The sequence below is a fragment of the Sciurus carolinensis genome, chromosome 1, assembly GCF_902686445.1.
Source record: "Sciurus carolinensis chromosome 1, mSciCar1.2, whole genome shotgun sequence".
NCBI lineage: Eukaryota > Metazoa > Chordata > Mammalia > Rodentia > Sciuridae > Sciurus > Sciurus carolinensis.
This window is the reverse complement of record NC_062213.1, coordinates 162,255,343-162,279,289: the sequence shown is the minus strand read 5'-3', so window position 1 is coordinate 162,279,289 and position 23,947 is coordinate 162,255,343. Positions and strand designations below refer to the sequence as shown.

At 35.5% G+C, this 23,947-nt stretch overlaps 1 protein-coding gene across 4 annotated transcripts in view; it reads right to left on the bottom strand.

Moving 5' to 3' along the window:
* Positions 1–7,852: 7,852 nt before the first annotated feature.
* Positions 7,853–23,947, bottom strand: part of Mysm1 (Myb like, SWIRM and MPN domains 1) — a 40,255-nt gene continuing 24,160 nt past the window's right edge. For all 4 annotated transcript variants that reach the window (XM_047549774.1, XM_047549769.1, XM_047549778.1 and 1 more), the window contains 9 exons: positions 23,469–23,557; positions 20,643–20,697; positions 20,255–20,305; positions 19,488–19,562; positions 18,704–18,892; positions 17,914–18,046; positions 14,019–14,124; positions 13,784–13,841; positions 7,853–12,431 (listed from right to left, as the gene is read on the bottom strand). In XM_047549774.1, the coding sequence (XP_047405730.1) occupies positions 12,279–12,431; positions 13,784–13,841; positions 14,019–14,124; positions 17,914–18,046; positions 18,704–18,892; positions 19,488–19,562; positions 20,255–20,305; positions 20,643–20,697; positions 23,469–23,557 (909 nt within the window). In that variant the 3' untranslated portion in view covers positions 7,853–12,278. The remainder of the gene's footprint in view (positions 12,432–13,783; positions 13,842–14,018; positions 14,125–17,913; positions 18,047–18,703; positions 18,893–19,487; positions 19,563–20,254; positions 20,306–20,642; positions 20,698–23,468; positions 23,558–23,947) is intronic.

Below are 23,947 nucleotides of genomic sequence, written 5' to 3'. Positions count from 1 at the left end.
TGGTACTGGGGATCGAACTCAGGGCCTTATACTTGCAAGGCAAGCACTCTACCAGCTGAGCTATCTCCCCAACCCGTTTTTCCCTTTCGAATCGCTTTCTCATAGATGGATGCTGCAGAACAGCACACAAGGTGATGACGGAAGTGCTTGAGCAGCTCCCCCTGCAGTCTCCTCTGCAGTAATAAAAATACTCAGGCTGTAAGTGTTGTAAAGCCACCCAGGCCTCCTCCTCGCCACCTCACAATTACCCACATTGTTTCACTTTTGATTAGCAAATGCAATTATGTATAGTGTTGATAATCTCACCTACCTTTGTGTTTTTGAGGAAATTGCCAAGAGAACAGGTCTTCTGGAGCAGGCTGCCCTGGCTAATCAGTTGATTCAAGCCTCCTGGGCTCTCATTGCTCTTGAACTAATGAAGGCAGTTGCCTCTTGGAGACACTGTATTGGCTAGCTTTCTGTCACTGAGATAATCAACAAGAGGAAGCACTGATTTTGGCTCACAGTTCCAGAGGTTCCAATCCACAGTCACTTGGCCTGGAGCTTTGGGTCTGTGGTGAGGCAGAACATCATGGTGGGAGCACATGGCAAAGTGAGCTTTTCACTGCATGGCAGCCAGGAAGCAAAAAGAGTGACAAGAAGGGGCTGAGGTCCCAACATCCCCTTCAGGGTCATGGCTTCAATGACTAAACTTCCTTCCACTAGGCCCCACCTCTTAAAGGTTCCACCACCTTCAAATAATGCCATGGGCTGGGAGACCACACCTTCAACACATGGTCTTTGGGGGACATTCAAGATCCAAATGATAGCAGGTATCCAACTCCCACCCCCACTCAGGGGCTCATTTTTCAGAACAAATGGTCCTGCCTCAATTCTTATCTTCTCTTTATATCATAGTACCTTCTCAACCACGTTCCAAGGTCCTGCTGTATGCTTGAAAACGAGGTTAGTACTGATCCCTATCTATGCTGTTTTTACCTAAACATACATACATACGATAAAGTTAATAAAAAGGGCACAGAGATTGACAACAATAACTAATAGTACTTAATAATAAAATAGAACTATTATGATTTATGGTAATAAGGTATTTAAACAAGAACTTTTTTCTGGAAATTTCTATTTAATATTTTTGGATCACAGAAAGAGAAACTGCAGCTAAGAGAGGAAACAAGAAAATCTGGTATCTGAATGTAACAGAACCCATCCACCATCAAAGGGAAAGATCTACCTTCCATTTTTTCTCCCCCCGCCACCCCCCCAGTGCTGGGGATTGAACCCAGGTCCTTGTGCTTGCAAGGCAAATACTCTTAACAAATGCGCAATCTCCCCAGCCCTCCATTCTTTCTTTTTGATTTCTCCCAATTATTTATTTATTCATCAAACTGCTATTAAGTGCCTTCTAAATTAATGGTAGGCATCATTTTAGGATCTGGAGTTATAAAGTTTAAAAAGGCAGGGTCCAGTCTAGTGAGTAGCAGAAAAGTAAAGAGCAAGTTAAAAATAATGTGACTGGAGCCACGAGAGAGTTAAGCACTGGGTGTCAGAGGAACCCAGCCAAAAGGCCCTTCACTGGGATTAAGGGTAAGAGTCCAGACAGGCTTCTGGTGAAAGTGATGCTTGAGACGAATTTTGAAAGTTGCATAGAAAGATAAAAATGGTGGGATCAGCAAGATGTTTAGAGCATGGGGAGAGGAGTGTGAAAGCCTACAGAGGCTGCACATCTGGGTTGGCAAATGGCTCAGAATGCCTGGAGCTAAGAGTGTAAGGCCTGTGTGCTTTGGAAGGCAGAGGGGGAGTGGCAAGATTGGAGACTAGAGAGGAGGAAAGGGCACATCTAAGGGTGTTCTATACTTCCATGTTGCCTGTGGTGCAGAAAGCTGGGCAAGTCACTGACATTTTAAGTAGAGAAGCTGAACACCCAGATCTGTGTGCTTCATCCCCAAAAAAAGAAAATTCCACCTTGGCTGCCATGTAGAAGAGATGGAGGCAAGGAGATGAATTACTTTTGAAAATGCAAGATGTTCTCCTTATATTAATCCAGTTCTCCCAGGCTTGGCCATAATGAGCAAGATAAACCATTTGGAGCAAAATTTCCATCCATACATCCATTTCTTCTATCGTCAAGGTAAGAGACAAGGTTTCACGTCACATTGGGGTAAAACATGGCACAGAATTTACAATCACAGGATTTCTTTGGTTGTTCAGGGAAGGCAGGGATTGCTATGAGGTATGATCCAGGAGACCTCAGCTTCACAACCTGGACTTGACTGGGTCTGTGACTTGGACAAGTTACTTCTCGTCTCTGGGTATCATTTCTTCCATTGCAAAATGAGGAGATTGAACTAAATCATTCCTTAGGTTCCTTCCAGCTCTGAAATCAGTAACATGATGGTTTAGTCAGCTGGTTTTAGAATCATGTGACTCTCAGTTTGAATTCTGCCTCTGCCTTCTGGCTGCATGACTTGGATCAGTTACTTAAATCCTCTAAGGCTAAGTTTAAAATGGTGATAAAAAAACTATTCTTGCAAGTTTGCTGTGGTAAATTAGATATGATACTGCATGGAAAGTTCTTAGCACTGTATGTATAAATGGGTGGGTATTATAATAAATGAGCTTATAAAATGAAGTTGGCTAACCTAAAGAGACTAGGGAACAAGGAAATGCACTCCTAGATCACGGGATGACAAGGAATTAGAGAAGTGAATATATAATACCATTTACAAATTCAGCCACACACATGTGCAATCTTTTCTGACTCAGACAGACCAACATTCAGGGCCTAAGACTACCATGCTAACACTGTGATGGGGCGCCTTCTAGTGGCTACATGTAGACATTAACATTTTCATTAAAATGATTGAACAAGTGTGGTTTTGTGGACATATAGGAAAACAGGGAGAATTTAGGGGCTCTTTAATCTTAGATAAAGCTAATAAAGCTAATCTTAGAAAAAGCTAGTAAAGTCTCATTAATTATATCACTTCTAATTCCTTAGTCAACTTTTCCATAAAAAGACATGTTCTTCACTTTTATAAGAAAAATATTGCAGTTCTAAAAGAGAAAAATTACATTTTAAATTAAAATGTAAAATTATCTTGAACATTTGAATTGCACATAAAATTTTTAGGGTAGTTCTTTTGTCATGAAATTGAAAATAATTTGGAATCACCCAAAAGGACCATGCAATAGCATTTGGGTTAAATGGAGGAACTCGGGTCTTGTTCCAGAGGTGATCCTGCAACAAACTTGACTACGTGACTTTGGTCAAGTGACTTCATTTCCATGGACCTCAACCGTCTCACATTAAAATGTAGAACTCTAAACCCAAACATCTCTAAGGTCATTCCTAGCTTTAACATTTCTTTGATTCGAGGGGAATGTTAATCTGTTTAAATATTAGGGTTCAGGCTTTCAAGAAAGTTGGTGTCAACTTTCCTTTTTGAACAATGAGATCCAATTATAGTAATTTAAGGCCTTTTAGAGAAGTGTTTTAACATTTTATAAAATCAACAAAGGCCATCTGGAGTAGAGGTGGCATTTCCAAACTAGAGTATCAGGTTTGTGATTTTCTGTTCTTCTTTTAACTTGTCCTTAAATGGGGACACTTGCATTACTTATTCATGAAAGGGAGATGAGCTGTCCATGAGAGCCACCCAATCAGGAGCACCTGCACTGGATTTTGTGAGTGATGGCACCAAACATCGGGGTGGTGTGTTACAGCAGCCAGTTGAAACTGCCATGAGACACTGTCCAACTTCATGATACTGGAGTCCAGTTTAAGGCCCAGTATAAAAGCAATCAGATCTCTCGACTGATTGCATTAAAGCAAATTCTGAGGAGGAGAAAAGTGAGGGAGAACTGGGAAAAAAATGAAAGTAGGGAAAGATTAGTCTGGTCTTTATTTTGTGATTAGGGAAATAGCTCTGTTCTGAGAAAGGTCTTGTCAAAAGATTAATTTTTTTTTCATTACAGCTTTGCATTACTGTGACCAAAATATCCAACAAGAAGAACTTAGAGGAGCAAAGTTTATTATTTGTTTGGGGCTCATGGTTTTATGGTCAGCTGACTCCACTGCTCTGGGTGAGGCAGAACATAATGGCAGAAGGATGTGGCAGAGGAAAACTGCTCAGTTGATGGCAGGTGGGAAGCAGAGAGAGAGCATGGGGCCAAGGACAATCATTCCCAAAGCCAAACCTCCAAGATACTTCCATCTGCCTACAGTTAACCACTCAACGCTTTATTCCAAGTTTTAAACGGATTCATCCACTGATGAGGTTACAGTTCTTGTCATTGCCTACAAACTCTACCTCCTTTCTACACTGGGGATCATAATTTAAAAATATGAGGTTTTGGGGAGACATCTTTAGATCCAAACTGTAACAGTTATACAAAGGGAGTCTGACATACACCACCTTCTACTTAGTTACCAGTGAGTGTAGAAGGCACAACTATTGCTGATTATACCAGGAATGATAGAAGAAATTTCAATAATCACTATCCAGATAACACAAGCTAAGCAGTTAACTTGTTTTCCAAATTTCCAATTCTTCCGCATTTGGGGGTGACCCTGTTAATGGGGCGGGGGTGGATGGGAGAATCATTGATTACACCCAGTAACAGATACTAGATAACTGATGTCTCATTTTTGACAACAGGAAAAATATGGAAATATGGAGGACAAAAAATGAGTATTTTATTTAGTTGCATCTTTCTGAAAATGGAAGACACTAAATAAGTATATATAGCATTCAATGGAAAGATTGTTTTGAGAATCAGTGATGTAAACATAAGCAAGAGTAAAAAAAAACCATCATAGTATAAACAGGACTTGCAACTGATGCTAGGAGATGGGAATATCTGACCCAGCTGCAGAAATGAAACCAAAAAGCAGGAACATAAAAAGCTTTAGTTGGCAGCTTTGCCTTAAGGAGAAGGGCCACAGCACTGATAAGAGATCAGGTTGCTCACGTAACAGAGGAATCGGGGCAAACTTTCAATCATTTGGAGGGGGTTGCAGAGGTGAGCTAGCATTAGAACTTTTTCCCTGGTCAAACATCTTGGCCAAAAGGAATGGGCGGTCAGTTTATTCCTGGAATTGCTGTATTTCCTCTATTGGTGTTGCCAGCCTGCACAAACGTCCTGGCTTTGTGGTAAGGTTGGGCTTTTGTAGCTGTTAGAAGCACACAGGTGTCGGTGTTTTTAACGACAGAGAGGTTAAGGGCCCAGGAGTTTGTTTGCCCTTTGTAGTGATCGTCAGCGGTCTCATTCTCCCATGTGGCTTTTTTGGAGGTGTTACAGCAAAGACATCCTATCTTTTATGATGTACCTGGTCCCTGTGGGTGATAAAATTGTTTGGGAGAGTGAGTTGGCAAGAAAGAACACATTCCATACTTTTAATGGGTAATAGGTCATGAGTTAAGGCCTGGGAGTACACCTCCCTTTTGTCCCCATGATGGTCCCTGACTCAGGACAATACTGACCTCTGATGTCATAGGCTGAGTACAATGCTGGCCACAATCAGAAAATTACAACAAATGCTTAATGAGCGAGAACCCACAACTCCACAGAGGAATGAACTTCTAATGAAATAGATGCCTCATGGAATTTAAACTCTCAGGGTTTCACTGTAATTTGCAACCTAATTTATTATTTTTAGTTAGGTACCTGAGTTTAAATTGGTTCTGTAAGTAAGATGAAATGTCTATACTACTATGAGAAAAATCAGTTTATAGGAAATAAGACTTTTTCTGATATTAACAAAGGGTACCAAGCTCTTGATCCAGCAACTAAGCTTCCAGGAATCTATTTACAAAGTACTGATAGTGGGTAAAACTTTTTTTTTTTAATAGAAAAATAGAACCACCTTAAGTTCTTTTGTAAACTGATCAAGTCAATTATGACAAATTTGTACTGTAGAATGCTATGCACCTACTACAAAGAATGAATAGATCTTTGTGTGCACATGGAAAGATGTTCCTGATGAGAGAAATATTTATTTTTATTTATTTTTTGGGGAACTAGGTATTGAACTCAGGGTACTTGACCACTGAGCCACATCCCCAGCCCTATTTTTTTTTATCTTTATTTAGAGACAGGGTCTCACTGAGTTGCTTAGCACCTCACTTTTTGTTGAGGCTGGCTTTGAACTCATGACCCTCCTGCCTCAGCCTCCTTAGATGTTGGGATTACAGGCATGTGCCACCACACCCAGCCTGATGAGAGAAATATTGATGTTAAAGATGTGATCTTGTTTTTTATATATTTCTTATAAACTAGAAATAAAGACTGAAAGTTCAAAATCAGAGTTAATGTTGATTTTAAGGTGAGGTCTGTCCTTTGTACTTTCTATAGCTTAATTTAATTGGTTGCATGTGCTGCTTTCATATATCCTATTCTGATCAGAACATTTTCCTGTTCTAACATGTGCACACCTACACTAAGATAAGGTCAAGCCTCTCAGTAACATCATCCCTCAAATGCCATTTAACCAAATCCTGCCAGGTACCTCTTCCAGGAGACTGATCTCACTGCTCACATTCTACAGCACTCTCTTGTCTAACCACCCAATACCCTCAAGGTTTCTCACAGGCATTTATAATCAGTTCCAGCTTGTATCTGAGCTCTTAGCTACTGGTGTTCTTTTACCCGTTCTCTCCCTTGTTAGGCAATAGACTTCTTATGGGAAGAAACCAAGATTTACTCATCTTTGAGTTCCTTGCAGAGTTCAACCTACCAGATGCTCAACAAATGGTTACTGAATTAATGTTTTTCTTTTTGTAATTCACGATGCATAATATTGCTAAAAATTTAGAGACCAAATGACTACCACATTGTTTTCAAAATTTTATTTACACTGAATCCTCAGTATCTTCCCTTAATTTTTTTTATCAGAACATAAAATTCCAAAGCTTAAAATCCAAAGCTTATAAGATATCTTATAGTATGTCACAAATGAGTATGGAAAGAACAGTTCGATCATTTTTGAAGAAAATCTTTAGTAATTCTACAAACACTGATATTTACAATATTCTTTAATATAGATATGTACAATATGTCATCATATTTTAATTTATAAAATATTTTAAATCATTAATTTTGTTACAGAACATTCCAAAATTCAAACTAATGAAAAGAATCCAATGACACTGATAACATTTTGAAAAAATGATACCAAAAGATTTGTCAAGTCATGCAATACATCTAGTAAACTTACACACAATACATATTATACATGTCAAATTCAGAAATTTAAAAGTATATGATTTAAATCATGCTAGAATCCAAATACAAGTGTATAACTCATAGACTGAAACAAGTGCTTTGTGGTAACCTATGAAACAGGAATACAAACTGAAAGCATTTGAACAGACTTCATAATTCCAAAAAGACTATCCTAGGAAACCTCAATGATAGCAAATCAGGCATTTCCTCCTGAAGTTAAAGTTTTTAGGAGTACATTCATAAACACTAACAGAAGAAAATAAAAACAAACTCAGGTTTTATGAACTAATTTTACCTATTTAAATTTAGTTCCACATAGAGCCCTAATCATAATCACAGCTTCTCTGGGAATTTTCCTTTTCTCCTGATTTAGCAGGAACATATTTATTACCTCCCCTGTTCCAGGAAGAATTTAAGGTAGAAGACAGATCCAGAAATACCAAAAAGTATAATTATACGTTAAAAAAAAAAACAAAAACAGAGTTTGGGGGAATGGCACACATAAAAACATTTAAGAAAAGGTCAGGAAATAACCTAAAAAGTATGTTATTCTATGTATTCCCACAGTGATTTTCTAGATATATTAAAAATTAATTTGGGAGAAAACAAAGTACTGGTGAATTAGAGATGTGGATCAAATCTCTTCGTTCAGGTTTTGTAAATCTTTTTTTTTTTTTTTTTTTGCGGTGCTGAGGATCGAACCCAGGGCCTCATGCTTGCAAGGCAAGCACTCTACCAACTGAGCTGTATCCCCAGCCCAGGTTTTGTTAATCTTGATGGAGCACATGATTATCAAAATGTGTGTGCTGCATTGGGTGCTTCACTGAAAGAAGTTTTTCTTACTGCCATACTGTGTGACACTAGATTTAGTCTCTAGTTATTATTGGTAGAGGAGAATGTTGGTGAAAAACAAAATGTGGGTACACTGCCTTGATTCATTCCCACTGAGAAGGCCATCAGCTCGATGCCGCTGATGACTTGAGGATAGGAAGCTACAAATTAGGCCAGATGACATGGCTCTTTTTTGGGCACAGCTCTTTTTTGGGCACAGGACAGAGCACCGATTCTAGGTTTTCTGACTGTAGCAACTCATCCTTTAGCTCCCTTTTTAGGACCCAGCAAGGTAAGTGGGAAGAAGTTAAAGAACAAGAGGCTGGCTCAGCTTGATATGTTGAGGCCATAGTCTCCTCTGCTGCCCAAAGAGCTGCAGAGATTCTGATGGGGCTTAGAGTGCGTGTCACAGACATTCCTGTGGCTGGGGAAGGAAGAACATTCTGGAGAGAAGGTTGAGGCAGCACTAAAACAATTTCAGGGAAATATGAATACGTCTATTCATCTTTATTGTATAGGAGTAGCTTTCAATAAAAGATCTTGTTCATATAAGAGGTAATTGGTAGAGGAAGCGAGGATAAAGGAAAGGACTTGGGAAAAGTGAGGCGGAAAAAAAGGCAGTAGGATGCTCTCCTTAGGTGTGGCACAAGTCTTAAAACTAGATTAAGGACCAACATAAAACCACCGATCTAATGACTAAAATTAACTACTTGCCTTCTATCTCTTTTTTGAAGATGAGTGTTCTCAAGCAGTACTGCTGAGTTTTGGTTAGATTGGGATTCTTCATAACCCAACTCCATTCCTATGAAGTTCAAGTCTATCAACCTTTAACAGTGGGAACTGCAGTGCTCTTGGGTGGGGTGGCAATGACTACTCTAGCCCAGTGATACCTTCAGAACACAGACAGGGTCAACCCAGCCAATGCAATGCCTCAGGTTCACAATATTTTGAAAAGCCCACAAAAATGTTTTAATATTTTTTTAACTTCATGAGAAAAAAAAAAGCGGAGCTTTAAGACTAAAAGAAACATTTTAAACCTAAATATAAATAAATTCATTTTATACAAACATAGCTTTAAAATAGTTTTAAATTTTGTATGGAAGAAGGGATGCAAGAAGGCAAAGTACCTGGGGCCAAGAAAAATCACCAGATAGCTCTGATTATAGGATCTAACCAACTGTAGAAATGGAAACTGAAGATCATTTAAAAAGATTAGAGACGAATGGTTTAAGGTTAAAATAATGGAGGGGAGAAGAGAAAGAGAGTTTGATCTTCCTGATCTTTCACTGATTTTTCTTGTTTTGACTATTTCTTTGGAATTAAATTTTTAAAGAAAGTTGTCTAATAGAAGTATTTACAGCCAAGCTAGAACAAGAAACAAAGTTAAGCTCATTATGTTATAATCATGTGCAATAATATTAAATAACAGACTCAGGATGAAGAGACTGGGATATTTTTGAGTTCTGTCTCCACTTCTGCAAACATTATTAGGGGCAGGTTTTTCTTTTGGAGTCTGTCTCCTGAATTTCCTATATTACATGCTCTCTCAATTCTAGATTTCCTCTTTGCTTCTCCAAATCCATGGCTGCAACTGCCTAAAGTTGGCAGTGTGTTAAGAATATGAGAAGAGAATAAAGAAGCAAGCAGAATGACTAGCAAAGGAGAGGAGAAAAACAGTAAATTTTCTGTATATTTCTCTGTATTTAAAAAATATTTTATAAGATAAAAGTACTCAACATAAATACTAATGCTATAAATACTGTTTTAAAATTATTTTTTAAATTGTTCTTTCAAGGCTCTAAACCAATTACCACCCTTGAGTTCCTTATAGTATGGCTTGATTAGTAAATATGGTTAATCATTGACATTTAGGAGGCCCAGAATTGAGAACAGTACTTTTAACATTTTCTATCATCCAAGTTCATCAGTATTATAGGGATATATATCAATCAAGGGAGCTAAAAATTACCACTTTCTAGTGTCCATTCCTCCATGTGTAATGGGGAAACAGATCCAAAGGAAGATGAGCACAAACTAATTATTGCCTTTCATAGAATCATATACTTCTTGTGCTTGAAGGGAAAACCAAAGTCATTTAAAATTCATACCCTTAATTTACAACTGAAGAGACTGGGGCTCAGAAAGGGATGTGATTTAAGTCACATGGCAAATCTGCTAGCAGAATTAGGGTAAGAATCAGATTTTGTGATTTTTAGTCTAGCATTCTTACATTTCTAACCCTTAAGGTATTTATCTTTATAAGTTTTGTCTTATCATTTATCCTAAATCCACAGAGAAAAACTACCACTCTTCTTTTAAAATGTTAATTTGAAAACTGCACAATTTCAAAATATAAAATTTAAAATAAGTAGTCCAACAAATAAAATAAATCATAAAATTTTAGACCTGGAAGGATACCAGGAAGTTAATTTGGACCTTGGCTACACATAAGAAGTTAGGCCAAGAGAAGATTAACTATACTTCCCTAAAATCACAAGGTTGAGACAAGATTCAGACAACCTAAAACTGCAAAGCTGCTTCTTTCAATACTGCCTTATTATTCCTTGGCTAATGATTACAACCAAATAAAGCAAAAATACGGAATCACATCCACTCTAGATATAATAACTGTTAATAATATGCCTGGAAAATAGCTATAAATCAATTCTCTGCTCAATGGAAATAAACTAAAATCTATTAAATTTCAATAAATGAGGCAGCATAATGCTTGTTTCATTTGAAAACTTAAGTGGATAAAAATTCTAAGTTTTGTGGTTGTTCAAAGATGAAGCAGATTGAATGGTGTCTTAGACTCAAGAATCTAACACTAAATTTGAAAGTTTGCAGTTTTCTAGATCTGCAGCCTGTTTTGTGTGAAAGATATGACCTAAGAATGGTTTTACATTTTAAAAATGTTATTAAAAAATATGAAGAAAGTCTCACAGAGACCACACGTAGCCAAAGAGCTGAAATTATATACTAACTAGTCCTTTACATTATAAAAGTTTGCTGAATTTTGACTGTTCTCTGAGTCAGGGCTATCTCTTTCACCTTGAAGTGAAGACCCTTCTCCCCCTCTTTTCTTTTCAATTAAAGCTTTGCCTATAAATTCATAAAAAAGAAAAGACAAAGGTCTGCTGGCCTCCATTCAGAAAGGACATGAAACTGGGGTGGAATATGTAAAGATACTTGAAGGTTTTTTTGCTTGTTTTGCTTCTAAAAGTTAAATCTCTATTTAGACTTTATTGTAATTTATCTCTTTCTTCTGACAGTACACAGTGGAGGAAAAAAGTCTTGTTTGAGGGTTATTAAAATGACCAGATCTAGTAAGATGTTTTATCACAGACTAATGGAAAGTGAACATATAATTGGAGTTAATTATTTTATGCATGTGAAATCCATAAACATTTCAGAAAATTGAGAAAACTGTATATTCTAAAGTATGATTGGCTTTTACAAAACACAATGGAATCAAATATCTATGATTAAAAACCGCAATTTAGGACTGAGGATACAGCACAGTGGTAGAGCACTGACCTAACATGCATTTAGCCTTGGGTTTGATCCCTAGTACCAAAGGGAGGGAAAAATTGAACAAAACAAAACAAAATACCAAAACCAAACCCTGGTAATTTAATTCTCTTTCTCTGGTTTCTTCTGTTGGTTTTTAAGGTTTTCTCCTCATGCCTCTCCTGGTTCCCTTACAGCATGCTGTTATTTATTAATCATAATTCTCCACTATGTTAATTATCTCAGTGACCACCCATCCATATCTCATTTGCAATCCCAATAACAAATACTCAAATCTCACCAGAACATATGCAAAGAATGGAAGTGCTTCTAATGAGATATGAAATGCCCAAGTGAAAAAAAGTGACTAGTTCAGGGAAAAAGCAAAAAGTAGGGATATTCCACTTATCAATATGAATATTTAACAGTAAAGCAGACCACCTGCATAAGTTTTCATAGTCTACTGCACTGCTTGATAAAGGACAGGAACACTGTGGTAGGCCCTGGTTTACGCAATACTCTAATAACCACTATATGAAAACAAGTCCATATCTCTTCCTTTTCATAAATTTATGTGGAAAAGTGTAGATTTTTGTCCACTAGAGAAAAATATCAAAGTCATGCCACAGTTAAATTACAGTCATGTCAAGGTTATAACTTTAAAAGTAGGACCTATTTTGTAGCGATTAAAATGTCTTACTTTAATAATTACATTAAAAATTGCTTTGCACAGTCTCTTCAGTCACTCCATTTTCTTGCTTGCTTTTGTAATTGGAAAGGAACAAATTTTCTATTTGAGTCAAGAATTCCTCAGCAATGAAGCAATTAGTTACTTTGCTCAGAGTTTTCCTCAGACACTCCAAAAGCTAGTTGAAAAAAAAAATTTAACAAGTTAAGAAGAGGATCTACCTTAAATATCACTATTTTATCTCTTTCCAAACCTCACATTTCTTAATGATCAAATGAGAAACTCTCCTAAGTATGGCTGAAGACTGACTTGTGTTCAACTGCCTGCTGAAGTACTAGAAACCAGTGAGGAATGCTTAGTTTGGTTCCCTTGCAACTTTACCTAAGACAAATTCATGATTGTATATGTGATGGTCTCTACTTTGGAAAAATTCGTGATTTTTGCTACATTTTTTAGTTGTTACATTTACAGAGTAAAATAATACTGGAATATTAAAAGAAAAGCTATGGATCTAGTGATTTGGTAAAGTGCCTGATTAATCCATTTTGTCTCAAATGTAGAACACTTAAGAAAACTTAAATTGAACAACAAATAAACTAAGATAACTTTGAAATAATTACATTTTAGGGTCTATTCTTTTGATAAAATAGGTGAATGATTAGTGTTTGAAAAAACATTTTCACACACACACAAAGAAAGGATATCTAAGCTCTAGATTATACCTTTCAATTTATCTTAATGCTTATGTACCAATTTCATTGAAAGATTTGCAGAATTGAAAACTTGGGACTTAATGGGTTAATGTGCAAGGCCCCAGGTTCAATCCCCAGCACCACAAAGAAACAAAACAAAGCAAAACAAAAAATCATGTAGATAAAAATGTTTAAGTCTCTACTTTTCAAAATTTTAGAATGTTAGGATCTATTTTCTGGGAAATGTGTATATTAGTCTTTCAGTAGCATGTGGAAAAATGTGGATATAAAATTAAGAAGTAAAAAGATATTGAAAATTAATGCTTAAAAATTTTCTATTCCCAAATTGCTACCAAAAAAGATTCCAAGACAAAGGTTGCCAGTCATTATATTCATTATAAAAGCAAAATTAGAAGTGAGATAAAATAATTCAAGGCTCTTATTTCCTACTAGAAATTTAAATAAAAAGATCATTTAAATTTGTTAGGTTTATACTATCATTCTTAAAAATGGTCAATTGTTAAGGCTAGAGGGAAAACATGGTGCTTTTGAATTTAATAAAAATATTCTCCATTGTGCACAATAATAATCTGCTAAGAAATTCATCAGTCAACAATGACAAATTTATTCTAAAATAGTATTATTTCTATGTGCAAGTTTGGGCAACAAAACACATGACTAATTATCTTCTAGAAATTAATTTTAGAAAGGAAAAAGCAATAAAGAAACTACATAGAAAATGTATCCACAAAGCATTAGGCATCAAGGGAAAACACATCTAGATGAATAGCTTTGGAATCTGTGAACAACAGAATCAATTAAAACAAAGGCAGCTTACTTTCTGCAAACAAGTCAGGTCAGAATCCCGGCGAAAGATTTTATCCATGGGGACACTGCTGTAGAAGAAATACGAAAACAAACTGATGAAACAAATACTATAAGGTAATCAGTTGTGTAATAAACTATCACTGATACCATACATCACAATTTTATATTTAACTTGGGTTTTCTCTAAAATATAATTTAATGAGAAATACTGCAGATGTGCAACCATCTCAAACCATAGCACATACCTATGGGAGAGCCTGTATTTTTCTATTATCCATCTTGTCTTTTCAAACACTAATCCCCACCGAGGTTCTTCTAACATCTGCTGTACTTCAAATTTGTAAGGTAAACCTAGAAAACCATAAAGAAGCATATTTTTAACTATTTCTTAAATCTCCAGTCTCCTTTTAATTACTTAAAATTCCCTTCAGTGTTTTAACAACCACAGCTTGGCAGACCAGCTGAACAGCATTTTAAACATAAAGGACAGTCATTAAATATTTGTTGCCTAACTGTACTTGGTCCACCAAGCATATTAATGCCAAGCTATTAATAATAATGAAGAAAAGTAAAAGTGACACTTTCTTGACAATTCTACACAAGGCACTGTGAGAAGTGGAGTGATCACATAATTTATCATCCAAATCAAAAGACTATTATAATGAAAGGGGACAAAAGTAATAACTATGCCTGAACCACAGGCTTAAATTGGGACTGTCCTAGGCAAGCCAAGACATATGGCCATCCTAGTGATAATTTGTTTTTTCTTTTTTTACACAAGTTATCAAGCTTACAACAATGCTATAAGTTAGGCAGCATTATTCCTATTTATCAGAGGAGAAAAATGAAGTTAAGATAGGTTAAATACAGTCTTCAGGTCAGCAATGTTGGAACTTAGATTTCAAATCACCTCCATATAGGTGCTAGTCTAAGACTAGACATGGAATGGGATCAACCTTGGGGAGGCAGCAACTGCAGATGAGTCACAGTTATCACACCAAACTCTGGAGGAGGGGAGCCCAAAGGGTGGATATCACCACATGGTGAGCCATCTAAGCAATCTGTCACATGTCCTTCAAGACTGTCATGTAAATCTATCTACAGTATACTGAAAGAACAGCTATAGTTATTTATTACCAAAGGTTTACCATGTGCCAGGCATTAGGTGCTTCAAATATGTGAAGTCACTGAAATGAAGTAGTTACTATTATTGTCCCCATTTTTCAATGAGGACACTGAGCCAGGAAAAGGTTATAAACTTATTCATGGTCATCTATAAGAAGGACTTGAACCCCCAGGTAGTCAGGCTTGATGATTTATGTTTCTAACTTTTACATTGCATGGTCTCTCAATTGAGGTTTTTTGCTATAACAAGGCTTTTCAAGTTAACAAAAATCCAGCAAATCAGAAGGCAAAAGAATGAGAGGCGAAAGAAAAAAAAAAAATGATATTCTTCACAATGAAACAAAAGACGCTCCAAAAAAGGCTCCTCCAACACCACCCCCAGCTGAGTTTGGAAAGAAGGAAGAGGACAGCAAGTCTATTGATGACTTTTATTTTTTCCCTTTTCCATTTCTCAATTGTCCTACCCTCCATTTTGTTTCTCCCCTGCAGAAACTTAAGAAGACTGATATGTTATAGTATAGGAGTTACTAAGCAAATTCTTCTGGTGATAACAACAGTTTACTGACATGTTCTGATTACCAACTAAGCAGATACCAGCTATAATTGTAACCACTTATTGAAAACCTATTATTTGCTAAACACTTCACATATATTACCAACAATCCTCACAGCTATCTACCCTGTAAGCAAGGTAATATTTTTTTCTCATTTGACAGAAGTGGCAAAAAAGAATGAGAGGGCCTAAGTAATCTGCCCAAGGAAAAATAACAAGTAAGTGTCAAAAGCTGATATCTGATTATAGATGAGTGATGTCTACTCCTAATGAAAATTGAAAACGGGAATAAAGAAAGGTAAATAATGAATTTCCAATCAGGGCTGATGGAAAAATACACACACACACACACACACATACACACAAACTATGCAGAGATCTATTTGGCATCAAGAAAATTTTTCTAAGTTAAAGGCACTAACATAAAAATTTCCTTTTGTATAGAATATTTTTATCCACTGAAATATTAGAAAAAAACTAATCAGTGGATATATTTCCTGATTGATACAAGTACAGAAAACACTTAACCAGTAGAGATTTTAAAGATAGGAACAGAGTTAAAAGCACTGTAGCACAAGGTATCCCATGACTTCTGTAAAACCTTAATTCTTGTACCAAAGGATTTCCAAGAGAAACAAAGCAAAGAACGTAAGATTAATCTTGCATGCAGTTCTAACAATGGACAAGTCACTAACCAGGCAGCTCTATTCAACAGAACTTTCTGTAATGATGAGTGCTGAATTTGTATGCTATCCAAGGAGAGTTTATCAAGTGGTTCCTGCCCTGCCTGAGCTAGTTCCTTCACACACACTGATCTGTATTTTGCTAAATACCTGAGGGGCCCTTCCATAAATCTTCAAAATTCACTCTCAAATTATTTGGCTTTCTGTTTGTTCTCTAGGAACTTAGCTGCCTTGGACTTCTAACCTCCATCACCTCAACTCAGTGAGCTAAGTTCTGGTGGCTTTCTACTCCTGTGCCATATCTAGAAACTCTTTTAAGTCAGTAAGTCATGGTAATTGGGGCTCAATTCCTTCCTTTCCTATCTCTAGGAATCATCTTTCTTTGGTGCCTGAAGTTGCGTCCTAAATACCACTGTTTGATATATTTGTCTAGTGTTTTGGTTGTTTCAGACAGGTCTCTCTTACTTCATTTTGGCTAGAAGCAGAATTACATGAAGTGAATTTTAAACTTCATTTAATTCTAATGAATTTTAAAGTCACATGTATCCAATATTTATTGTATTAAATGGCATCAGAATAAAGGCTCTTAAGCAAAATCTAGCCAATTATAATAGGAAGTGGTTTAAATTGAGAACAAGTTGAAGGTGTTTCTTTTGTAACTCTGTGAAATTATACTAAGCCAAAGAATGACATATATCATGTGTTTTGTTCAAATGGGCATTTTAGACTAAAGTTAAAATCAATGTTATCCATTCAATAAAACCCAACAGTGTTGCCCACCTCCTAGATGCAAGACAATTGATTAGGTGCTACTGGGGATGCAAAGACAATTAAGACAATAGTCCCGGCTCTTTAAAGAAAGTAAAATTTTAACAAGACTCACAAAACAGAGAGTATCTAATGGTAAATGACATGGGGATAGTGCTGGGAAGTCTACAAAATATAGGACATCCAAGTGAGATGATTAAAAATGAAACGATTCAATTAATATTCATTTAGTTTAAATGCCAGGTCTTGTACTACTAACAGGATAGAAAAATGAGCACAATATACTACATACCCATAATGATACTCATGATTTAATCTCAGTATTCAGAGAAAACCTGAACTTGAACAGTGGTAGTAAGAACAAAGAGACAAAAACATCCTAGAAGAGCCAACTGCTTCCTTCAACCATTTCATTTCCATATATGTTCCCTTCCTTTTCTAGTCTGGTATACTATTTCCCTATCCAGCTAAGGATGACTAGATCACAATTAGACATAAAATCCAGAGGAAACTAGATGTCTGATGGGATAAGCCAACAAAATTCTTTCATGAGACAGAATGGGAATTAAGAGATATTAAAAGAGTTAGTCATTGGTAAAGCTGTATCACTACAAGATGATGGAGAGCGAGGGTTTTTTTTCCCCCCTTTTCCATTTCCGATGCAGAGAAAGCCAGTCCACATTTATAAACATACTGTCATGAGATGAGGGACTTTGTCTGTTGTATTGATTGCAGTTTCTCCAGCATATATAGCATTTCTCCTACCATATATACTGCTTGCCCATAACTTTTCTCCACATTTTAAACCTTGTACCCAGTTGTCATGGTAACACAAGGGGCTTTATATAAAGAAGAAAGTGGTTACACTAGATGGGACAAAAACAGTGATTCCCTAGTTAATGGACAAACTTTTCCATAAGATAGTTTTGCATAGCTGTAAATTATTTGATTTGCAGAATTCAAAGAAATGAGAACAGAAATAGTAGGAAGCTGTTATTGTTGAAAACTTACGATATGAGCCATCTGGACTAATTTCCTCACTTATAACCAGGCAGGTAATCTGGGAATATGGTAAAGGATTATTTCGATTATAGGGACTAATAATCATCCCAATGAACTTTGCACCTCCTCTGGAGAAGTAACTCTATAAAAAAAGTAAAATTTGTTTCAACTACATAAATTTTAAAAAGTCAGTATTTATCCACACTAACATCTAATGGGGGGAAGGGAACAAAAAGGTATATTACGAACCTCATATCCAAACATCGACTAAATGAAATGCTATATGTATTCATTTCACACTGTAAAATTTTTAGGCTAAAATGTGTTGAACCCAATCTGAAATGACCCTTTTTAAAAAAAAAAAAATCACGTAGTCTACAAAAATTTACATTGGCCATGAATATGTTTACTAATTATAATGACTATTTTTCAACTTTAATCTACAAATAACTGTCCACAGCTAAAACACTCATGCAACAAACATAAAATTACAGAAAAAAAAACTTGTTTTCTTCAGATGGGTAAATTATATGAATGTTTCTAGTTGTTCCTATTGTGTTTAGAAGGCTCTGGGAATATCAGTGTTACTTTTGTGTCTTGTCTATACTAAAGAAAATTGCTGACTTTCCAAATGCTTATACGAACAAGTATTACTCTAACAATCAGAGAAAAAAAATCCAAGTTACTTCAAAATCCCAGATGTAAAGACTATAAAAACAATATATTTATTTAAATAAAAAACAATGGGGGGATGTGTAATCATGTACAGCAGACAAATATACAATACCTATAAACACACCTGGTATTTGGCTTGTGTGTCAATATCTCGTAAGGAAGGATTAGGATCAAATGCAGGATGAGAATGATACCACCCAATAACACTGTAACCTCTAACAGCCAAGGTTTCTGAGGCCTGTGTTTGTGATACAGGATCCATCTCACACTGCAGTCCTGTACTCAGACTGTTACATGGTTCTGCTGCACAGACCTATAAAAGATTGAGCTTCATATGATTTACTGAAATCATCTTAATTCTATTACTTGCAAATGAATTACACTCCCAAAGTGTGATTGTACACTACAAACTTACCATGCATTTTTCTATTGTAACAAGGTCATGATAACAGCTAGTTTTCCAGATCACACCATATAATACCTGTGCAAAGGTATTCTTTCAACAGTGCCTGTTATTTATGATAACAATTTCAACTTGATATGCAACAGAGTAATGTATATTGACTTTGAACTAAAAGTATCAATACATATTTTTGGCCTCTTAGAAGTTATAGCTTTTTATTGATAAAGGTAGTGAGAGGCCAAGGTTTGGCAGTACTCTTTCTTAATGAAAAAAACAAACAGGTGCTCAGTATATGAACTGTAAGTCACTTCTGGGAATAAATAACTTCTACATTTGCATAATCTCACAATACAATAAAGAAAGTCTATTTTAAGATAAATATTCCATAAAAATATTTAATGTGGCAGCAAGATTAAATAGTAATTAAAACATTTGAAATTTTTAAAAATTTGTTCTAATTAGTTGCACATGACAGAACATTTTTTTTAAAAAAGAAAGAACTTACTTCAACTATCTTATCAACTTCTGAGTATCTTCCTCCTAACAGACCAATTACTTCTGCCATAGAAACATGAGCATGCTAAAAGAAATACAACATAGACTTAATTCAAACACACAAACCATTTGATGAAAATCAGAATTAAACTCACTATTATAGGATAGTCACTTGTAAGTATTACTATGCTTTTCTAAAATAAAGTCACACAGATTAACTAGATGTGAGGCCCAGCAGAGATTTCAGCTCACTCTTCACTGCTGACTGAGAAGTTTTGAAGCAAACAATTTAACATCCCAAGATGCCACTTTTTCACTTAAAAATGAAGACATTATTTGTTCTCCCTATTCAAGAAAAGCATTACAAGGATACAAAGTAAAATTTACTCTGGGTCCTTCTATAGAAAAACACAACAAACTTACACAACTGTTAGAGGTATTGGTAGTTTAGTGCAAACAAGGAACCTCCAAATTACAGAAGTTGTGCTTTGTTTCAGTAATCCAAAAGGCAGCAGACATGAGATATTAGGAAATGAAAATAGGGTTAATGATGGCAAACAGTCTGCAAAACTCACATTAATTTATTTTCTCTAAAATAGGGAAACATGCAATTGTCTGGCTTTTCTTCAAAAGAAAAGACTTATTTTTAGATTCCTTGTCTTAAAAGAGGATAGTTAAGATCCAAAATACACGTCTTCCATACTCTCTCTTAGGCCTGCAATAAAAATACAACAAGAATAGAAATCAGAATAAGTCAAGACAATAGATTATCCTTACCAAATCCATTATTAAAAGTGCTTCTGAAGCCACTTTCACCTGAAATGGCTCCTGAAATATAAAAAAAAAAAAGGGGGGGGGCATAAAAATAAGAGACTGTGTTCTCCCCAACTGAAATGTCCACCCTTTCTCCTTTACCTCTCCCACCAAATTCTCACCACTAATCAAAGCTCAATGCAAACTAGACTTTTTAAGAAAATTACCCTTCAAAACTCCAGCAGGAAGATATTCCCTCTCATTTTCCATCTGTACCAATCATCTGACCTTAATATATCTCACCTTGTCTGATCTTTTATATACACATTCCTTGTGTATACAGAATAAGAAAAAACATTTCTTGTCAGACCGGGGCATTACCTATGGTTAGTCAGTGATAAATAAATAGTACCTGCTTTTCTTCACTGAAAAAATTACAAGGTATCAGCTGGAAGGGATCAAATGAGCTGAAAAGAAAAAAAATATTCATTTTTTAAAGTAATCTCAACAAGATTAGGAAAATTATCATAAAATTATTTACAAATTTGAAAATGTATATCAATAATCTAAACTTGAATTCTGTCTGAGAAAAATATTAAACTAGAAAAATTTCTTAGGACATTCCATACAACCCTTTTTAAAGAAATCATAAGCAACTTAATTTTCTAATACCCAAAGAGAACAGGATAAAAGGTCAAAAATGTTTCCTATACTGAAAGCAGAATTTTAAAAGTTCCATGAAAGGTAACTAATTTCCTGACATTAAGACATCAAAGTTTGTGGATGTTTCTCAAAAACACTTCTCTCAGTACAGTGTGCCTGCCACAGAGCAAATTCAAAGAATATTTTTAAAATAAATGAGTTAACAAATGGTTCTGTTAAAGAAATTAACGTGCATAGGAAGTTCTATAATAAGCTCTTATTTTATGATATAAAGAGATGAAAAGGGGGAACCTAAGCAAATCTAAATAAAAAGCCATGTGTGAACCTGAAGGACATGTCAAAACTACTTTGACCAGTAAAAAATTTGAGATTTGAGAAAAAAACTGAACACATTACAAGGTTATTTTAGGCTATGCTCACAGAAAGAAAGACAAACAGGAATATGTTCATGATGAAAAAGATTTAGACTATTATGTTTCCATTCCACCAACGAGACTATTAGTATCAAAAGGACATTGTATATTGCTTAATACTGTATCCCAAGGGCCTAGGACAGTGCCTGAAACACAGAAGGCATTCAAAAATATTTGTTGAATAAATAAGAACTTTAACTGAATAAAAAGGAACTCAAGGACAAGACAGATGAGAAAAATAAAAAGAACAGAGGAAGAATGCAGAACACTTAAGAACCTTGAATATGGAGCCTCTGTCAATGCTTCTTGATGATTAGAGGACTATAGATTGGCATTGGGCTAAAATATTAGAAAGCAGACATCGGAATTGAGAATTAGATGCTGACTACTGGGAAAACTCTAGAAATGATTTTTAAACAGCTGATTTGTGAGACTTTACTGCATGAAGAGGTAAATTAATGGGTTTAGGAAAACTGAAGTCATGATAAAGAGATTTTTCATTGATGTGTCTGATAGGGATAACTGAGTAGAAACCAGCAGACTACATAAAGGTTCAAATTATTTTATCCAAATTTAAGCAAGACACATGCTATCACTACTTTTCTGAATAAGATGAAGAAATATGGGTTAATTATGGTAATAGATGTATCTGACTGAACAATGATGTCTGACATTTATTTGTATTCCATTTAAACATTTTATGTGGCAATTAACACCAGAAAAGGCAAACTTATTGAAATGTTGATGATTCAGTGGCACAAACACTAAAATGTGAAAAGTAGATCTGAATTTGAAAAAGTCCTGACACACTAGAATGACTTGAAAATCAAAATAAGCGTTAAGTTTCATAGATTCAGAAAATCAAATGTTTGAAACTCAGTGAAGAGGCCTGGCTTACAGATGACTGTATCTTTTTTACATAGCCTAATATATGTTCATAACAGTGTAAGTTTTAATTTCTACTTCACAAAAGCAATATATAATGTAGTGAATTATATATTATCAGAAATATGGATTCTTTTTTTTTAATATATATATAGATTTTTTTAGTTGCAGATGGACAAAAACCTTTATTTATTTATTTTTATGTGGTGCTGAGGATCAAACCCAGTGCCTCACATGTGCTAGGCTAGGTGAGTGCCCTGCCACTGAGCCACAGTCCCAGCCCCAGGATATGGATTTTTAAGCCTTACTGTCTGGACTTAAATCCACAGTTCCAACACTAAGCATCAGCAAGTTACTAAATTGCCCTTTGTCTCTCAGTGTTGATCTGTAATATGAGTGATAATATTAACTATTACAGAGGTTATTATAAGGATTAAATGGTTTAATATATGTGAACAGCTTAAAACACTGCTAACCCTGTTAGCTATTAATTATTACTTCATAAATGAGGAGATGAGGTCTACCCAAGGGCATATAACTTGCAAAAAAAAAACCTAGTAGCATGCCTGGATATCTTGTTTTAAAAGGGACAGTGACAAAACTATGGTTTATTCAGTGGGGTATCTGTAGGAAGTGAGAGGTCTTCTAGAAAATCAAGGCATTTAACTTACTTGGAGACCCTTAAATTTTACAAATTAGTCTCTCTATATATGTATGTACATATATATATACATATATATATATTTTTTTTTTTTTTTGGTGTGGGGGAGGGTGCACTGAAGATTGAACCCAGGGGCACTTAACCACTAAACCACATCCCTGGCCTTTTTTATTTTTTATTTTGAGACAGGTTCTTGCTGAATTGCTTATGGCCTTGCTAAGTTACTAAGTCTGGCTCTGAACTTTAGATCTTCCTGACTCAGCCTCCTGAGCTACTGGGATTACAGGTATGCACTACTGCACCCAGTCAGTTCATGTGTATTTTGAGAGAACTAGTCACTTCCTGAGGTTACTTGTTCATATCTGGAGGAGTTGAAAGACCTCATGTCAAAAACAAGGTCCTTTTGTAACATGTGTTGGATCCCATGTTCACTCAACCTGAAGGTTAAAAAATTTGATTATCAGTAGAAAAAAAAATTCTAAAATTTTATGATTCTTTTAATTAAAATTTTTTTAACTGATCAATCTTAGTGAATAGCATAATGCGGGTATTAGACATTTGCCCAAACATTTTCTGTGTGGTAAGTTAAAACAATTACAATTACATAATACTGTACCTTTTTGTTGATCTTGACACTTTTGAAGATTTAACAGGTTTGCCCTTTTCCTCTTCTCTTCTTTTTGCCAACTCTTCAGCAGAGAGATGCTAAAACAAAACACCAGTTGTTATCAGAGTCCACCAACTACACAGATGGAGAAGTAACAAAAAAAGGTCCTTTAAAACCAAATTCAAGCTTATACAGTATGGCCAGTGACATTAGCTAGCACTCACTCTATTCTCTGTAATGGGAAAGCAGCATACTACAAGAGACTGAACTGTAACTGCCTCTATTTCCAACAGACGCACATTCAACTTTTGCCCACAAACACACACATACACACACACACACACACACACACACACACACACACGAAGCTGGGAAATTTTTATTAATACTTTTTTAAAAAAAATGTAACATAAAATTACAACAAATAAAAAAAAAAAAGGGAACCTGAATTTTAGTAACAATCTGGAACAATCTGCAGAAGTGGCAGC